At 48.1% G+C, this 20,078-nt stretch overlaps 1 protein-coding gene across 22 annotated transcripts in view; it reads right to left on the reverse strand.

Annotated features, from left to right (window-relative positions):
• Window positions 1–20,078, reverse strand: part of Dysf (dysferlin) — a 200,191-nt gene that overhangs the window by 113,520 nt on the left and 66,593 nt on the right. For all 22 annotated transcript variants that reach the window (XM_040737838.1, XM_005071085.4, XM_005071079.4 and 19 more), the window contains 5 exons: window positions 17,954–18,080; window positions 16,888–16,991; window positions 10,292–10,360; window positions 10,118–10,161; window positions 6,058–6,140 (listed from right to left, as the gene is read on the reverse strand). In XM_040737838.1, the coding sequence (XP_040593772.1) occupies window positions 6,058–6,140; window positions 10,118–10,161; window positions 10,292–10,360; window positions 16,888–16,991; window positions 17,954–18,080 (427 nt within the window). The remainder of the gene's footprint in view (window positions 1–6,057; window positions 6,141–10,117; window positions 10,162–10,291; window positions 10,361–16,887; window positions 16,992–17,953; window positions 18,081–20,078) is intronic.

The raw sequence follows: 20,078 nt of genomic DNA on the forward strand, positions 1-20,078 counted from the left end.
AGAGTGAAGCCCAGCTCCCTCACCTGGGTGAACTGGAAGGGACACAGGCTGCCAGCCACAAATCACAGCTCAGCAGGCAGTCCCTGGGGACACGTGTGTACCCTGGAGAAGCCAAGCCATTACCTTCAGCCAGCCCTGCCAGCTCCCAATGCTCGGCAGAGCCCCAAGCCCACGGCTTTGGCTGCATGACACCCGCCTGGGCCAGGCAGGAGGGGAAAGGAGAGATTGCTGGGAAATTCACCGTCATCCACAGTCCAAAGACAGCTTTGGTTTCCTCGGGGCTGTTCTGTAGCATGATGAGCATGTGGGTGAAGGTGTGAACAGGCCTGCAAGTGTCACAGGTCCCACATGCCTCCTACCTTTCAAAAGAACTGCCACATCTGAGGAGAGCGCACACTCCAGTTTTTAATGAAAACAAAGTCTTCCCTTAATGCACTGGTGCACAGGGTCCAAAGAATACTTCAGTGTGCCCAGGCAAACTTGTGGGCAGAGGTGCTTAGGAGGCAGCGTTAGTTCTTGTCCTTACTGGAGACAAACACAAGAACACAAAAACAAAACTCCAGGCTGAACCAAATCATCTGGAACATCAAGATGGGGAGGGAGAGAAAGAAGGGGGTTTTGTTTGATTGATTTGTTGTTGCTGTTTTGAGACACGGTCTCTACTAGTTAGCCAAGGTGGTTCTCACACTGTATAACCAAAGATGATCTCGAACTTCTGATCCTCCCAACTCTACCACCCAAGCACCAGGCTTCCAGGTACATGACACCATGCCCTGTTTATGCAGTGCTGGGAATGGAACCCAGGGCTCCCTACATGCTGGCCAAGCTGGGCTCCATTCTCAGCACAGTTTGTGGTGTGTTTTGGGAGACACAAGAGAAGAAGGCAGTGTGCTGTCGTCCCACCACAGTTGAGAAGAAATACAAAAGGGAAGAGAGGAAAGTGACAGGGGCATGTTCCAAGTGGGGCTTCGGAGCTGGAGAAAGACACGCAGCCAGGAGGAAGGCAAGTGACACCCTGGAGACTAGACAGACCTCTGCCTGCGAAAGGGACCCGCCTCTATTGGCAGGGACTCAGAGAGCCTGGGAAGCCCCGAAGAATAACCCAGTTTGATCAATAAATTTAACTCCGTTGTCACATTGTTCTAGCTATTTTGCTGCACATTCCAGAAGTGGTTAACTGGGTGCAAGAATAGTCAACGGTCCTGCCTTGCCGCCACCCCTGAACTCCACACTGGGATGCTCATGACTTGGGCGCCATCTATTGACCATGGAAACAACTTTCTCACCTCATTAAACCAAGCGGAGAGAAGGCACAGTTGTACGTACTTGCCAAGCACGCCTAAGGCCCTAAATTTAATGCCTAGTGCAATAAGCAGATAAGTGAATAAATAAATACATAAATAGATGACATAATCAAAAGAAGGCCAAAATCACACCAAAAACAAAGGCCGCTGGGGCTGCAGGAGGGTCTAACCTCACACCAGGTTACTGAGGACAGACACAAGGGTATCATATCAGATACTTCCTCCAAAACACTCAGAAATGTCCTGCTGTACCTTGACCATCTAAGTTCCTGTATTCAGAGACAGAGACAGTACCAAGTCTGAAAACTGAAGAAGACTCGGCACCACCCACGGGAGACACTGTCCCTGTCTCACTGCTTCTGCCTGGGTGTGCAAAACAGTGCTTTACCAGCCCCTGACCAGCTCCCTGAGGGGGACTACACCCTAGAGTTCTCACAGCTGGGAGAAGAGAACACTCCCCAGTAGCAGAACCTTCTAGAAGTATGTCTGTATATGTTGGACGGCTCGAGTCAGGATGGAAGATGAGCACTGAACATTGAGGGAAGGGTGCCAAGGAGCTCACAGGCTAATTCTCAACCTTGGTGTGCATTTGAGATTTTCTGTAACTAGACGCCTCTGGGGATATAACTCAGCTTGTAGAGTACCTGCCTAGGATGCCTGAAGCCCTGAGTTCAATCTCCCACACTACATAAACCAGCATGGTAGCACACAATCCCAGCACTTAGGGACTGGAGACAGGAGGATCAGAAGTTTAAGGTCATCCTAGGCACACAGTGAGATCAAGGCCAGTCTGGGACACATGAGACCCTGCCTTTAAAATAATAATAATGCCAGGTGTGGCTATATACATATAGCCATACATACATACATACATACATACATACATACACACACATATATGTATATATATAATCCAGGCACTCAGGAGTCAGAAGCATACAGATCTCTAAGAGTTCAAGGTCAGCCTGGCTTCACTGTACACCAGACATCAGAGGCGTTTCAAGTTCCAGGCCAGCCAGGGCTACAAAGTGTGACTCTGTCTTAAAGAAATGCATTTTGAAATATGTTTCAGAGGAGTTAATATGACAGCACTGGGAATGAGGCCCATGAGTCACCAAAGCTGCAACGTGGCAGCGACATACAGAGACCCTGACCTGTCTGTGCAAATGCCCTTGCTGAGCATGTCTCATTAGAAAGTGGGTGGCAATGAGAGGGGACAGAACGCCAGTCGGGGCTCTGCTCGCCGTGCGAGCCTGCATCTTAGAGGGGGATGCCGTCTTTTGGGATAGCTTCCGTGGGGAGAAAGACTGGGGCAAGGAGGAGCAGAACTGATGCAGAAAGAAAAACACAGCGCGGTGGGTGATTCTGAGGATGACATAATGACATGAACACCCGGCTGCCTCTGACCACTGAATACCAGACACCAGACGAGCTGCAAGTGGGTCATCAACTGGGTCCCTAAGAGGGAAGTGGCCACGGAGCCCCACTTTATAGAGGCGAGATTGAGCGACTCTCCTACTTACAAAGAACTTGAGCCCTGGCTCATTGCCAAGTTCTCAGCACTACCCAATCTGCCTTCAACTGTCTGCGACAGAAACTAGAATAAGAGTTATTCAGCTCAAGACCTCTATCTCAGAAAAAAATCCAACCAGGAATTTACACAAAGTGTCCTGGTTAACCATGGGCTTCTAGGACGAAGGTGGACCCATAGCAATGACATGTTGTCTCAGTTTGAGTGAGCACACGCAGTGATGTTCACACAGCAGGATCTCCCAGTAAACTGTTTCTTGGAACTTACAGATAAACGTTCCTGACCAATCTTCTAGATGTGTCCGGAATCCAGTCAGATTCCCACACAGGAAACGAACAAGACTTTTCTCAGAAAATACACCAAAACAAATTCAAAGTGTACTACATATTGAAAGGGGAAAATAAGTTTTAAAAATAAAGTTAAATAAAGATTTGGGGTGTAGTTTATTTGGCAAAGTGCTTGCCTAGCATGCACAAAATTCTGAGTTTTTTCGCCAGCATCACATGACCCAGGGTTGATGCTGTACACTTGTGTCCCAGAACTTCAATACTTGAAAGGTAAAGGCAGGTACCCAGAGTTCAAGGTCATCCTTGTCAACATAACAAGTTCAAGACTAGTCTGACTAGTCTGGACTACTTGAGACCCAGCTCAAACTGGAAAAAAAGGTTAAATAAAACCTAGACATTTGCCAAATATTTATACTTGGTCTATAAAGCAGAAACCAAACTTTTTGTTATTTAAATAAGAAAACTTTAAAATAAACATAAGCTAGTTAAAATTTTTGACAAGGAGATAATAAAATAAGTCTAAGCAGAACTAAGGAGTTCAAAACTGAAACATCCAGTGAGGTTTTTGTTTTAAAGGCTGAGAGGCTAATTGAGGGGAAAAGGGGAAAATTCAAACACAATAAAGAAGAGACGGCACAGGTAGAAGAAAGTGACTAAATTTTAGAAGTCATTGTGAGAAACATTGTAAACATATCTTAAAGCCTCAACATAATGCATGTTTTTCTAGGAAAATATAAATTATCAAAATTGACAAGCGCAAAAGTAACAACCTAAAAATAGCAATGATCACAAGAGAAGCTGAAAAGTTTATAAAGAGCCGTCCCTACACCCACTGAGAAAGGGCACCAAGCCCACATGGTTTTATGGGTGAATTATTTCAAACCCTCAAAAGACTACATTCTATGTCATATAAACTGTTCCCAGATGTTAGAAGACTTTAAATCTTTCCGATTAATTTTACAGAGCAGGCATAACCCAGATACCAGAGGCAAGCACTAATAAGAAGGCTAACTGAAGATGGTAAAAACCAAGGGCTGAACTCAAGAGGCACTGCAGAATTTAGGAAGTGAGAAAGATGACATTTGGAGATGTCAGAACAGATCAGTTGAAACACATTGCTGACATCACCAAAAAGCAATTTTGAGGAGATGAAGATAGTTCACTGTCTTACTAAGTAAGAGATTAGCAGTTTTGGCTACATGAAAATTTAATCTCTATCTGTCAGAAAGCATTCAAATATAACTGGTAAGAATTACTTATGCACAACCTCAAAGTTAGTGCTCACAGTCATAGAGAACAGTAAGAAAAAGATGAACACACCATCAGAAATACAGTCCAGGTGTGTGTGTTTATAGCAGAATAACTAAAATATGTATTGCACAGAATACATATGTCAAAGGTTCAAAATGTGCATAGTTGGCCCACTTCTCTAAGTCTCAATGAAATGAAAAAATTCACGTTTACCTTCAAATTAACAAAATTCCCTTTGTTACTGTTTTGGGATTCCGTTGTAGTTTGGATTGGTTGGTTTGATCTTTTGAGTGAGGGTCACAAGTTTACTTTGTAGCCGAGAATGATCTTGAACTCCTGATCTTCCTGCCTCCACCTCCCCAGTGCTGGGACTCCAGGCGTGTGGGCATCACCACTCCCAACTCCAGTTTTATTTGGCCATGTTGGAAGAGTGTCACATCGAGTGTATGGAAATTTTGAGCATATGTTAGATCGACCTTCTTGACAGGCAACTCCAGTATTGACAGAAAGCCATAGAAGTGCTAAAACCCTGTGACAGCTTTGACTTTAGATGTATGTGTGAGAGGCAACTTGAGAGCAGGAGCGCAGATCAGTGGTAGAGCACTTGCCCAGCACATTTGAGGCACTGACTTTGATCCCCAACAGCACAAACCTAACTTTGTTTTGTTTTACGTTTATGTATTTTCCTGCGTGTATGTATTGCACCACATGCATCCAGGTACCCTCAGAAGCCAGAAGAGCGTGCCAGGTCTCCTGAAACTGAAGTTACAGGCAGTTGTGAGCAGCCTAATGTGGGTGCTGGGAACCAACCCTAGCCCTCTGCAAGAGCAGCAGATGGTCTTAACTTCTGTGCCATCTTTCCAGATCTGTGGTAGTTGTTGGTATTGTTATTGTAGCTATGTACAGCATGGAACTCAGCTATAAAAACGCTCATTGCAAAGTTAGTTGTAAGGTTGGGAAAATCAGAAGATGCCTGAATACTCCATATTAACTAGTTCATTTGATTATGTACACTCACAATGAACATATATTTATTACAATTGCATTCTAAGGACGAGGGATGTGATCCCGTAGATAGACTGCTTAGCTGGCGTGTATAAGGCCCTGGGTTCAATCCTAGTACTACCAAAACACTGTTCTAGAAGAATACTTAATCACAAGAAAAGGCCTTAGTCTAATATTGCCAAGAGACAAAAAGCAATGATCAAACAACTCACGTTAGCGTATACGGGTATGTATCGTGTTTGCGTGTGTATGTATGTGCATGCTCGTGGCCTGTGTGTGTTTCCCAGAAAGCTCAGAATATCGTTCTTGCCTGCAGTGATGACCTGAATGGTGTCTCATAGGAAAATTGCAGTCTTCTTTCAGATCACTAGTTTTAATGATTTTCAATGGGTTACATTTTAGTAGACCAACAAAATTCATTGAGAAATAAGAATCACTGGGCACTCATAGTCAGTAAAACCGAGCAAGTGGTGGCCCCTGCAGGACTGAGGGCACCCCTTTGGACTATTCAGTGTGTTCCCCCCACTCAGAGTGTAGCACCCTAAATGTCTGTAAGGGAGCTATCACTGGAAAACGGATTGCAGAGGCCACACAATCTCCCTTAGCCTGCAGGCTCCCAAATCTTGAAGTGTAAGACAGAGTGAGGAGGGACAGGCAAACAGAGAGCAAGGGGGCATACCTTCTATTTCTCCTCCAGAGGCAGAGATTTTCGACATACCCAAGTAGGTGGTGGCAACAGTGTCATTGTGAGTGAGGCGGTCCCTAGAACAAGGATGGAAAGAAGGCATGAACTTAGACAGGTGCAGCACACAGCCCACTCAAGAAGGAAGTGCCCTTGGTAACACATTGCTAAGGGTCGAGTCTTCTACTAAGACCTGGGAACCCCAGGAGGAAAGAGACTAGAAAAGAAACTTGCTCAAGACATCTCTTGAGAACCACCTTGTTCATCTTGACAGTCTTCTATTCTGTATCACCTGGTTTACGCGGGGCCAGGATAAGAGGCAGGAGGCTGCTGGGGAAGAGCAGTTTCCAGGCCCTGGGCATCCAAGAAATGCCAAGATCCAAGAAGCCGTCTCTGAGGCCATGGCAGGGACTAGTGCTGGTGTACAGTGCCTTGTGTAGAGTCTCTAGCCATGAGAGAGACCAAGTACACCCTCTATGGAACGAGCAAACAGGTGCAGAGGCGTGCAGGCCCTTCCCCTGTCAGCCAGGGAAGAGGGAGCAGAGCATGACCAAGTACACCCTCTATGGAATGAGCAAACAGGTGCAGAGGCGTACAGGCCCTTCCCCTGTCAGCCAGGGAGGAGGGAGCAGAGCATGGACTGTCACCCCAATTCCCACTCAGGTGTCATGTTCCTCGGCACAGTCAGGAAGTTCCCTTTCCTGCCTTCTTAGAGGAAGACTTCTCCCATGCCAGCCAGTACAGGGCCCGGTGGGTAGGCTCTCTGGGAAAAGGAACCTGCTGGCCCACAGCATCCCAGGCAAAGCCTGCCTTTGAACCCCACTTCTGCCTCCTGGATAATAACCAATGGCGATCACTAATGCTGGTTCCTCCTATGTCACCACTGCGCATCCCAGCACCCATGTAAAAAGCCAGGTGTGGTGCATGGTTGGGAGGATTCCAAGGCTCACTGGACAACCAGTCTGGTCTAAATCACAAGCTGCGGGGTTAATGGGAGGCCTGATCTCAAAAACTAAAGCAGAGAAAAAATGAGAATTTGACATCTGTCATGCACATATGCATGGGCATGTGCACACGCACACACACATCACACACACACACTCAATCCATCAATCAATAAAGGGACCCCATTACTTAGCTCTCAGGATCCCCTCATCAGCCCTAGCAGGTATATTCTACACTGAGTCCCAGCTTCAGGTGAGGGTGCTGATGTCGAGATAATCAGTTATCAGAGGGCTGGTGAGAGCAAGCAAAGGCACTTGCCTTGAGAGTCAGCAGACCTCAGTTTGATCCCTGGGAACCAAACACAGGTCAAAGAAGACAAGGGGCTCCACAAAATTGACCTCTGACCTCCACATGCCTGCCATTGCATGCATGCCCACATACACACACAACTCTCTCTCTCTCTCTCTCTCTCTCTCTCTCTCTCTCTCTGTCGTCTCTCTCTCTCTCACAAACACACACACACACACAGAGTTCACACTCTCTCTCATACACACACACACACTAAAATAACATCTTAGAGACCAAGAGACTAAGCTCTGAGGCAAAAAAAAACTTATGGTGTGGAATCCAGAGCCCGGACCACTCTGACCTGTCCCTTCCTCTAGAAGGTGAACCTGGGTTTCTCCACCTAATGGCTTGACCCCAAAGCATGGATGGTCATGTCAGAAGACATTTTTGTGTGAGAAGAGAAGGTCATGGGTGCTGAAAAACTTTTGATTCAAGGAACAGATCCATAGTGCCAGCAGAAGTCAGCGTGCCAGCCTGGGTTCTCTGGTCCACTTCCAACCCTCTTCTTGCTTTTCCTGGGCCTTCTCTCCCCACTGTGAGCACTGTGGCCCTGGCACATCTGTCTCTCACCATTTCCAAAGACACCAAAGGCGTGCTGATTTCCTTTTCCTCCTAACCCTACCCCCATGAGATGCCCAGTCTCTTTCCTTCCTTCCCCTTTGGATTTCCTAGAAAGGGGATGGAAGCCTCCCTCTGACAGGAGCTACATGAGGAAGAAAGAGTGGCCAGGCAGCCCAGATCTGGATCATGGTCCCTGGTACACTGTGTCATGAGAGAACTTCCCAGAGGTGACAGCACCAATGCCTGGCAGCACTTGTCCCTCTCTTGACTTCTTCTTGCCCTGACAGGAATCTAACCCGGTGCCTCAAAGACACTAAGCTAACTGAATGCGTTTTCTAACATTGGTAAGTCCACCCCTTAAAGAGGATGAGGTTTCTGACTTCTGTCTACATAGGGAGGAGAATAAGACTGGCTTGTTGTTTCTATGGAGGTGGCTTCTGTGGAGGAGGTGTTCTGAAAGGGTTGTTGTTGGATTTTGGATGTCTATGTGTGTTTGCCTGACAAGTTTACAAGCACCACATGAGTGTAGATGCCCACAGAAGCCAAGAAACAAAACAAACAAAAACTGGAGTTACAGACAGTTTTGAGCTGCACATTGGGGGTGCTGGGAACCAAACCCCAATCCTCTACAAGAACAGTAAGTACTCGCAGCCATTGAGCCATGTCTCCAGCCCTGAGGAATTTCTGTTTTTTAATGAAAGGGGAATTTTTAAAGACTCGAATGAAAGATTAAGTTACAGAGCCACATAGACTGATCATATTTCTAAGGTTCAGGTGACAGCAGAAGTTCATCTGTGTGTTCTGGGAAGAAAGACTTTCTGGATAGAAACTTCCAGCGGTGGCATACTTTCTGGCCTAGAGCTGGGTTTGGGGGCTTAGGGCTTGCTTTTGGAAAACAGTGAGTCTCAAAATAGACTCACAATAAAAGTGCCACTTCAACCCAAGCCAAAGATGCAGCCACCAGATTCCGTAATGTGTTTGGATTGTACAGTATGCTGATAGCTTTGACACAGCTCCAAGGGAGCCAGGCCAGGCACAGCCACAATCTGTGGGCCAACCGCACCCACACGCATCCACACAGATGCATGCACGCACACACGCACATGCACACCGGGCTGTCCCAGTCAACACAGCGTGGTCACTGCCAGCTGACAAGCAGCGATGGCTCTGGGGATGCAAAGTGTACCTTTCCACCAAACCGCTTCCCCTTCCCCGAGGCTCATACCAGCCGTGGCGGACCTCAGGACCTCTCCCTGCCCCCTGCCCACACTCCTTTCCCTCTAATTCTCTCAATCTGTTTTCTTTAGGCCTGGGGAACTGGCACACACTTTAATGCCTCTGTGGCCTGGGGTTTTTCCCCTGGTCTCTCATTATCCTCCTAGTTGGGGGTGCCATGGGCATGCAACTAAAGGAGAATGGCCAGGGAGCCACATGACCAGGACTTCTGGGGGCAGGGAAAGGACAGCTTGCTCTTTGTGGAAAGCCTGGGTTCTGGAGTTTGTGGAGTGTGGGCCCAGATGTCCCCTCAAGTGTGAGAGAGGTTGCCTCCTTGCTGCTACTGTGAGAGACAGCGTGGTCAGAGGGATAACAGCTCCAGCTCTGGCTGGGACTCACATCAGGTCTCAGTGGTTTCTGAACTGTCACCTCAGACAGGTCATTTGAGTTTCCCTTCTTGTGCCTTCCTCTGTGAAGTAGGACCATGCCACCTTGTCGGGGCTCGGATAAACTCACACATGTGGAAAGTGCTCACTGGACATGGCCCTGGCCTACAAGCTGGTGATCAGCAAGTGCTAAGACTCTAAGACACTCACAGACTACTGTTCTGACCTATTCAACACTCACAATGGTGACCCCATTCAGACGATATAACACACACATCCAACTTGGGGGCTTTTCTTCCGTTCTGTCCCACAGGGACAGAGCAGCTGGCTTGGTTTCCACCTCTTGTATGTAGCCCTTACCGATGACTTGTCAAAGTGACTCCTCAGGAAGTCCCCGGAGCTGGGCTCCTCACTGTCTCCTGCCTGCGATCTCCTTACCTTCAGTCAGTGTAGCATCCCAGCTCCTGGTTGCCCCATAACTGCCCACAGCCCTCATAGCCTGACTTGATACATTAACCCTCTGTCACAGCAGCAGCCCGGTGCACGAAAATGACAGACCCAAGGAACCCCGGAGGCAGTTCCCTCAAGGACCCAGAACTCACCAATCCATGACACGAATCCTCATTTTTTCACACATAGAGGGAAACTGGGGAAGGAAAGGAAGCTGCATGAGAACAGAGTTTTAGAAGAAAGCAACCCCCTCACTGAGCAGAAGCCAAGGATGCCAGTGGGATTGGGGGACCAAGAGGTACTGAGTCCCGCTAAGGGCCACTCACCATCGCAGGCAATGTGATGTTCTGGTTCCACTGAGGGTTGGCCGTCTTCTCCAGAATCTTGCTGCAGAGCTAGGAGACACAGAGGGTGGGGGTGTGGGACTCTGTGTGGAGTCTGAGCTTTGTGGTGATCGTACCACCCAGAAGCCATTCTCCATCACAGTAGCTGCTCCTATAGCTGGTCCTGAGACACTGGATCTCTAGGCCTTGCGTGGCAGGCTCTGCTACAGGGAGAGTCTGTACAGACAAGGCTCAAAAGAAGATAAGACCCAGGATGGGGTGGCTGGTGCAAATGCCACAGCCTCATTGCCCTAAACCCGCAGCTCTGGCTGGACATGCCCCTGCCCCCACCTCCCATCAAGGCCAGGTACTCAGGCCTATACAACAGCACTTAAGAGAGAAACAGAATTCAATGGAGATACAAACTCCATAAACCACTGGGGAGGTGCATGGTGGTAGACTACTCACCCAACATGAACAAGACCCTACACTCAATTCCCAACTGGAAAAAAGAAAAAGGGAGAGAGGGAGGGAGGGAGGGAGGAAGGAAGGAAGGAAGGAAGGAAGGAAGGAAGGAAGGAAGGAAGGAAGGAAACCTTAAAGCTACAGCCTGCCTCAGACAAATGCGACCTGAAGGAAGGACTAGGCTTCTTACAAACATGAAACATATCAAGAATGGAAAGTGCCCCAAGCCATGGTGATGCCCGTGATGTCCCTGGGCATACATGGGGAAGAAGGAAAGACTCGGTTTCAAAGGCTGGGGAGATGTCTCAGTGAGTAAAGTCCTTGCCAAAGAGCGCAAAAACTCAAGTTCTATGCCCAGAACCATGTAAAAGCCAGACATGCTAGCAAATACTTGTCATCACAGCTCTAGGGAGGCAGAGGCAGGAGGATCCTTAGGACTAACCAGTTCAAGGTTCAGTGAGAGACTGTGTCTCAAAAATTATGATGAAAGGCTGGGGGTGATGATGGCACACACCTTTAATCCCAGCACTTGGGAGGCAGAGACAGGCGGATCTCTGTGAGTTCAGGGACAGCCTGGTCTACAGAGTAAGTTCCAGGACAGCCAGAGCTACATAATAGAGAGACCCTGTCTCAGGAAAATAAAATAAGGTTAAGAGTTATTGAGGAAAACACCAACATACACACACATTAACATGACACACAGCACATACACGTGGAAATAATCAAATGAAAAACAAGTTTTAAGAGACTCAGTAGTTTTGGAAGGCAAGAGAGTCCACCCCTAACAATAGTGAACAAGCTTCTCCTATAGGTCTGTCACAAGCTAAGCAAGAGTTTTATTAAAGTGCATTATCTCAGTAATGAGCATTTTAATTAGATCCAGGACTTTGGGTCCCCAGAGTGAAGGCTTCATCTCTACTCCTATCTATCCAGTTACAGTCCTTGCTCCCATTTCTCTTCCTCCATGTAGACAGAGCCCAGCCAAAAGCTGCCAAAGTGGCACAGAAGAGGGTGTTAGCAGAGTAACGAGGCAGAGGGGGAGAGCAGCACGCAAAGAAGGACTGACATTTGCAGGGACGGTCACCATTGTTAGGGAGCCTGTGAAGGCACTGGACCAGAAGCAGACCAGAGAGTTTCTACCCCTACTCCAGACCTATAAATGCCTCTATAGCCTAATACCCACTGTCAGCAAGGCTGCAGAAATACCACACTCTTGATTATGCTAGTGGTAGGGAATGAAATATTTTAACTCCCATGGGGAGCCAGCTGGGGGCTACCAAACTAACGTTTTTACCTGCCTGTCATTCCTCCAGATGGTCTCTATCGAAATACCTGTGTGATCAGAGTGAAATTGTCTACTGCAGCTTGGCTAGAGCTAGCAGGGATCTGGAACAAGCCAGATATCCACCAATAGAGGGTGGGCTAAAGAAAGAATGGGCCAACCAAGGTGGAGTACTACATAGCTTCAAAAGAGAGGAGACCCTCTATGTACGGAAAAGAAACAAGCACTGTTTCTACTTTATAGCACAAAGTAGAAACGTAAGGATGGATTAGTGAGCACACTGTGCAGACTGGAAGCTAAAAACTGAGAACCCATGGTCACATTTGCTGATACATGCATAAGGGTACCAAAAAGTGGTGAAAGAAATTCACTTGCAAGGGAAGAAAGGAGAGGGCTGTTGAATGGGAAGCAGAGCAGAGGGAGAGGGCAGACAGACAGATGATAGATAAATAGATAGACAGATACATTAGATGATACTGACCAACCATATTTAGTAGATGCATGCAATATCTAATCAAAAGTAAATATAAATTTTTTTAAAAATGAAAGAAATTTCTCTAATATACACAGTGGGAGGCCCTACCAACACAGCTTCTTGCTTTAGTCCCTACCAAGAAAGTCTATGACTTCTGATTTAATAGTTGTGGTTCTAGAAACTTTCCTGTGGGGAAGCAGAACATGGACAAAGATTTCTGTATGCTGACAGAGTTATTTATTAGAAAGGCAAAAGTTGAAATATAATCCATACCTACAAAAGATAAACATTGTTGTGTATTCATCTAATCGAGTGGCAGGCTGGACTTAGCCTGAGGAAATGCTAGATGATACAAGCTGTCCCAAACTGCTCACAGAGAACTGGTTCTCGCTACTGGCAGCATCCACAAAGTCACGCTAAACAATGAATCAGTGCTACCAAGTCATCATCTAAAGGAAATGGGTGGGGTTGTTACCACTCATGCGGCACGTTTTCCTGTAAGATGACCACGCAGCCTTCCTCTTCATGGCTCTGGTGCAGCAGCCCGACAACACACATTGCTGACACCAGGCTCACCAGCCGCAGCACACCTGAATTAAGCTCACAAGGAACTGGTTTATCCGTTTTCACACTCGGGGTACTAGTAGAAAGCCTGTCAGCCATATGCTCTGAAACAAGAGAACCCCAACAAAAGACAGAAAGCACCCCTCTCTCCCCAAACCTGGCACTGAATAGATCGAGGAAAGGCCTCCTATATAACATGAGATGCCACGAATGAGTCACCCCGCCCTTCAGTCAGTTTCCAGTCACAGGACTGGGAAGGGAAAGGGAGAGCCACAGAGAGAACAGACCAAACAAGGTTCACCTCAGGCGCATGGACACTTTTCATTTGTTTTTTGCTTTGTTTTGTTTCTCTGATTTTTTTCCACATTACAATATGTGGGTTCCATTTTCAGATCCAGGAAAAAGTCTAAAGCATCTGCCCTGCCCTCAAGTACGCCCTCTTCCTTTGTCACATATACAGTGTACACACGCACACACCATCCCTTCAGGAACTGTGTAGTTGGAAACATCTTGGGTAACAGTGCCACCAAGCGTCCATAGGCAAAACTGCAGAAACATCCAAGTGTGGCTGGGCGGGCACTGGCAAAGTCCTGGGGTTTGCAAGTAGATGTGAAAAGGAAAAACTAAAAACAAAAGCATAGAGTCATGAAGGGGATGGTAAGAGTGGGGTGATAGTAGGGGAGACTGGGATGAGGGTCAGGGGAGACAGGACAGAATGAGGACGGGGCCCAGGCAGAAAAGAAGACAGGAAGGCCTAAGGACCACAGTAGCAGCTGGCTCCCCCCCAAACTCCCAGCAGTTCACTCCTCAGCCCCCACCCTCTCACAGCAGCACCCTGTGGTCCTTGCTTAAGTTTTATCTAGTCTCCCAAGTCACCCTTGCTAGATGCCAGCACTCTAGAAAAATCAGACAGCATCAGAGAGCGAAGGCTCATAGTGATCATGGGTGCTGGAGGGATGGGGGGGGGGGGCTGGGATGCGGGGCATTCAGTCTGGGCTCCAAGGCAAGCAGGGGGCCTGAAGTAGAGATGACAGTGCATGCTACGACCATGGATAAAAAAACAGACAAACAAACAAAAAACAAAAACAAGCTTCCTGGCTGGCATGGTCTTTCCCAACTGCCAATGGAGAAGTCAAATCCTCAGCCTTGGAGCACAAATGTCCCGGAAAACCTGGTTTCTCTCCTTCCTTCGTGCATCCTGACACTGGGCAAGCCAGCCCTGAAGCAGCACACACAAAACCCAAGCCCAAGCCAAGCCCTGCCTGAAGGCAGCAAGGATCTGCAGAGAACATTGCCACCTCAGAGGGAACGAGCTAGCAAGCAAAGCAACTGAGTCCATGACACTTTTCTTGAGTCTCTGGGAGTAAGGAGCTGAGGCTCACACAGCCAAAAGGACAGGGGCAAGCTGACACTCTAGCCCAATTAGCAGAGTGTTCGACTAGCATACATGAGACCCTGGGTCCAATCATTAGCACCACATAAACCTAGAACTCCAGGGGTAGAGGCAGGAGGATCAAAAGTTCAAAGTCATCTTCAGCTTCCAAGTCCATCCTCATCCAACGCAAGTTCTAGGCCAGCCAAAAGCAACCTCATCAAGGAAACCTCTCTTTGAAACAGATTGGATCCACAGAAAGCCACAACCAATCAAAATGCAGAGTTTTTGGAGTTCAGGCCCAACTGAGGCATCTACAACACAACTTCCAGGGCCCCAGGACCACTGCAGAAATAAAGGGGGTGGAAAGATTGTAAGAGCCACAGGATCAGGATTTTGCTATGAGACTGTGTCTCCTAGACATGTCAGAAGCCACACCCGTGAAATCTCACCAACATGACTGTCTAAGCATAATGAAATGGGTGATACCATGCTAACATGGAAAGGGAAAAGCCCATGAGACCTCAGCCCTAGACAAAGAACTATAGGCAACTAAGGAATGCTGAGATAAGGATAAATAGTCTTCCCCAGGAAAGAGCATACTGATTGGTTATTCAAAATAGAGGTCATGAATTTGTGGAGAAGGGAAAGAAAAGGGAGAGATGATGTAATTATACTATCTATAATCTCAAATTATATATATATATACATAATTACATATATATGTATATACATATATATGTCCAAAGAGAACTGGTGAGATGGCTCAGAGGGAAAGAAGGCTCTCTGAACAACTGTAAGAACCTGAGCTCAAATCCCCAGCACCCATGTAAAAAGCTAGGCTTGGCTGCAAGCACCTATACCCCTGGCACTGCAGAGGACGGAGACAGGAGGATCACTGGGGCTCAACCGCTGACAGCCTGGCTCCAATTTCAGTAAGAGATCCTGTATCAAAAGTAGACAGTGACAGAGCAGGACACCCAACATCCTCCTCCTTCAACCTCTGTGCATGTTTAAAGGCAGGCAACACACACACACACACACACACACACACACACACGTTCATTCACACACATTCAAAAAATAAGTTTAAAAAATTTTACATAGAGAGTTCGAGGTCATCCTGGTCTACAGAGCGAGTTCCAGGATAGCCTCTAAGACAATACAGAGAAACCCTGTTTTGAAAAAACAAAAAAATTACATAGAACAGAGGGCTAGAAATGAGAAAATGGGCACTGGGTAATCCCAAGCAGTGACTTATTCAGGCAGAGGTCAGTGGACACTCAGTGCATTGGGTCATCCTCAGGGAATCAAGATGTCACCCCAAGAGTAGTTGTCAATTGCAAAGAAGGGCATTTACTGCTATGAGAGTTAGATCAGCAGGTAGAGGATAAGACACTTGGCATTGAGGCTTCTTGTCATTCTGCAGTCAACATAGGGAACATGGCCTGTGGAGAGCTCCAGGCAAATTCCTTTGACTGTATGCAGTCACCATCAGTGCCAGGAAATACAGGAGCCAGAAAAATAAGGAAATGCCAGAGAAAGCAACCAGAGAGCTCCAGAATATGAACGAATGTCCTGGGCTCTCCTGTAGGGGAGAATGACAATGAAGAGACTACTGTGTGCTCCTGAGAAGAGATAGCAGTGGCTGGGGAGACACCGTGGGTAGGAAGGGCTGGTCCTCGGTGCATGTTTGAGGTTGAAAACTAGACTTGACATTTTGGACGTGAAAGCAGAAAGAGAGGGGATTAGAGGCTGGCCCACATACTCCATCTTGGATGGTGCCATCCTTACGATGGAGGCTCCTATGAGGAAGGCACCTGGGGGGGAAATGCCGGGCGGTGGTGGCGCACGCCTTTGATCCCAGCACTTGGGAGGCAGAGGCAGGCAGATCTCTGTGAGTTCGAGGGCTGGGCTGGACCGACAGCCTCCAAAACAATACAGAGAAACCCTGTCTCGTAAAAACCAAAAAAAAGGGGGGGCCACAGATAGAGCAGGCCAGAGGCAGGAGGAAGTCTGGCAGGGAAGAGAAGACTCAAAGAGCATGTGTGTAAAAAGTTGGGTACCAACAAGGTGACTTAGAGCATAGACACATGACTTGATAGTCTGGTAAACTTTGTTCAATCCTCAGAACCCATACTGAAAGAAGAAAGCCAACTCCACTAAGATATCCTTTGATCACTCTCTCTCTCTCTCTCTCTCTCTCTCTCTCTCTCTCTCTCTCTCTCTCTCTCTCTCTCACACACACACACACACACACACACACACACACACACCATGGCATGCCTGCCCAAACAAACACAGATTGTACACAGCAAGATGGCTCAGCAGATAAATGTGATTAGCGCCAAGCCTGACAACCTGAGTTCAGTCCCTGAGAAAGAAGGAGAGAACCAGCTCCCATACGTGATCCTCTGACCACATGCATGCCTGATCCTCACCATTTTCCCAGCAAAGCTGACTTCCACAAAGGGATCCACCAAGTTCTTCTTGTTACTGTCAAAACCAAAGATCTGTTTGACGTTGTCCATCACGGCATCGTCCACTGGAGAAAAAACACACTTGTCACTGCTTGCTGATGTCTCTCCTACACAGGTCACTACCTGTCTGCTGTCCCCCTCCAGAATCAACTGCCTTGTGTCATACCCATCCCTGCCCACCTGCTAAGTTTTCCATCCCCCACTGTCCCGCATCACCTCCTTCATTGCTAGCCTCCAGCCCCCTTCAGACTCAACTATCCGTGTGTCTCCAGGCAGTATCAGGACTACCAAGGTGACATATTGTGGTCCCTCATCAGTTCCGGCTCTCCATGAAGAAGGGACTCGAAACAAGCAGCTTAGGAGCAAACACACACATCTGACACTGTCTGAGGAGCTGATTCAAGCACCACACCACTGAGAGCAGTGTGCAATCTGGAAAAGGATGGAAATACTCAGGGTGCCTAGTGGCATTTCCTTGATACCATGACCACAATGATCCACCTGAAGACTGATCTTTCTTCAAAGAGAAACTAAAAGAGGTCCAGTGTGTAGTCTAAGACTTCCCATTTCCATAAGACCACCAGACCAGGCTAGAGAAAGCTGGAGTGGAGCCACCAGGCAGTTATCATTCCCAAGGCTCCTTCAGCTACCCAAACCAGCCTACATATATTGCTTTCCTTTACAACCTGACTGCTCTGCTGAGGGTGGCACTCATTGTTGAGTGCAAACATGGGGTTCTGGTTTAAACCTAATACCACTGTTGGAAGGAGGTGTCAAATAAAGGTTTATATTGTCCGCCAGACAGCAAAAGGCAGATATCATTGACAACACTAACAGACCCTCCAGGAGGAAGCCAGGTCAAAAGGAAGAAGGGAAGGAGCAGGGGGTTAGTCCCTGGAGACAGAAGCACTGAGAATGGGCCCAGGCCTCTCCTTTCTCCAGGGAGTGGATTGTGGCCCAGGGTCTATGATTTAAACAGCCAGGCAGGAGCCTCTTGTAGGCCTCCAGAACGGGGTGCCATACTCACTCTGTGGTAAATCCTCAGCCCGGAAGAGCTTCAGGCAGAAGTGGGCTCCACGAAGGGCCACACCAGTGGGCCTAAGCAGGTTGCCTTCAATGTCTTCCTTGTCTTCAGAAGGGTCTTTCCTGTCCAGCTACAAAGAAAACACACAGGGTTCCTCACCAGTCACTGGCACCACGCCCTCCAGTGAAGGGTGCATCCTGAAGTTGGGCACCTGCTGCCTCTTGGTCCTTCAATTGGCTTAGCTCTCAGCAGAGCAGTGGGAGCCAAGACACACACACACACACACACACACACACACACACACACACACACACTCCCTAGATGCATGGAGGATCATCCTCAACAGTAACAATTGCTACTGGCACAAGGCAGGCATCCAAGCCAAGCAACCTGGCAGAGTCCCCTGTCCCGTGTGCCCCATCCCCACCCCAGTTAAAAAGTAGCATGGGAGTTGCAGAGTTCTAAGTTAGATGCTCCACCTTTAAGGACATGTGTCCACTCACACAAGTATTGACCCAGTGACTCCAGAGTCAGCTTGGTGCTAACGAGTGACAGGCACCCCAGTTAGGGTGGAGTGAGAACATGCTTCTATGCAAATGGAGGCAGTGACACTGCATAATGATAAACACAGTGCCCAACGCCAGAGGACCGCACAAGCCATCTAGTGACTTCTTGGGGGCAGGTAGGCAGTGGAGGAAGAAGAAAGAGTAAGGTCGGCCCGGCTCAGCAACCTACTCTTTAGCAAGCTAACTGAAAAGGCTGCAGCCTATTGCTGACTCAGCCTGCCTCCCATGCTGAACCCCACTTCAGCATCTGCAGGAAAACGTTTGATCAGGACGAGTGTCCACGAAGGAAACACTCTTCATGTCACTCTTCTCAAGCCAGAAGAAAACCATCGCCTCCTCCAGCTCCGTGTGCTTACAAGGAGGCGAGAGTGGCTGGAAGGAGAGGAGGGCTGGTGCGTGGTTCCGGGACAGAGAAACTTGGAGCACGGAAGACAGGAGAGAGAAAGAGGCGAGGAAGAAGGGATGGCTGAACAGGGTGGAAGAGAGGCCCTGAAAGGCTCAGGCATTGCGCTGGCCTGCCCTGTTACCTGGCAGGATGCACTCAGGCAACACTCTGGCCAGCCCAGAGTTCCAAGAGAACCACGCAGGTGCAAAGGACCCCTTTAAAGGACTGCCCCCTGCCCGCTTACGCTCTCTCTTACTCTCATCTCTCTCTCTTACTCTCGTCTTCCTCTCCATCTCATCCTCTCTCTTACTCTCATCTCTCTGTCTCTGTCTCTGTCTCTCTCTCTCTGTCTCTCTCTCTGTCTCTCTCTCTCTCTCTCTCAGCTCTGCATGGGTTGGTTACCTCTCACCCCCCCTTTCCCTCCCTGTCTACCAATAAAACTCCACGTGGGATCGTTGAGTCACGGTTACTGGGTAAACTAGACATTTTAACAATAGGCACAAACCCACTCATAATGGAGGAGAGAGTAGAATGGCCCGTGCTCCTCTTTGTAATGTGGGTGCACTTCTCTGTTATCTCTGGTGCAGGGAGTGTTTCCAGACTAGCCCATGCCCTCCAGCTTCAGCGACCTTCGAGAGGCTGAGCTGCCCTCCTCTCGCCTCCCCCCCCCCCCCCCTTCCTCAGTCTCAGGACACTGTGACTCTTCTCCTCCACCTGTCACCAGTCCTGAGCTGCCCACCTCCAAACCATGCGTAGTCTACATGCCTCCCCTTGGGTCGTAACCACAGAGAACTTTGACAAAGTGGCCCAACTACACAGCCTTCACCCTAACATGGTGTTCTATGTGTAGTACAAGATTCTGTCATTTGCAAGGAAGGCTAGACAGTACAGCCTCAGGTGGTGAGGGAGCCTGAAGGGGAAGGCTCACAAGTTCAAAGCCTGGGCTACACAGAAAATTAAGGCCAGCCTGGGCAACTTAGTGAGACCACATCTCAAAATAAAAGGTAAGAAGAGGGTTGGGATATAGCTCAGAGGTAGAGTGCTAGTCAGTATGTGCACAGCCTTAGGTTCAAACCCCAGAAGTACCAGTGACAAAAAAAAAAAAAAACACCTTTCTGTTCAAGTCTGTTTCCTCATTTGTCCCATAAGGATTTGAGCCTCTTCTCTGATATGCAAG

This window comes from Mesocricetus auratus, unplaced genomic scaffold, assembly GCF_017639785.1.
Source record: "Mesocricetus auratus isolate SY011 unplaced genomic scaffold, BCM_Maur_2.0 Super-Scaffold_100676, whole genome shotgun sequence".
Lineage (NCBI taxonomy): Eukaryota > Metazoa > Chordata > Mammalia > Rodentia > Cricetidae > Mesocricetus > Mesocricetus auratus.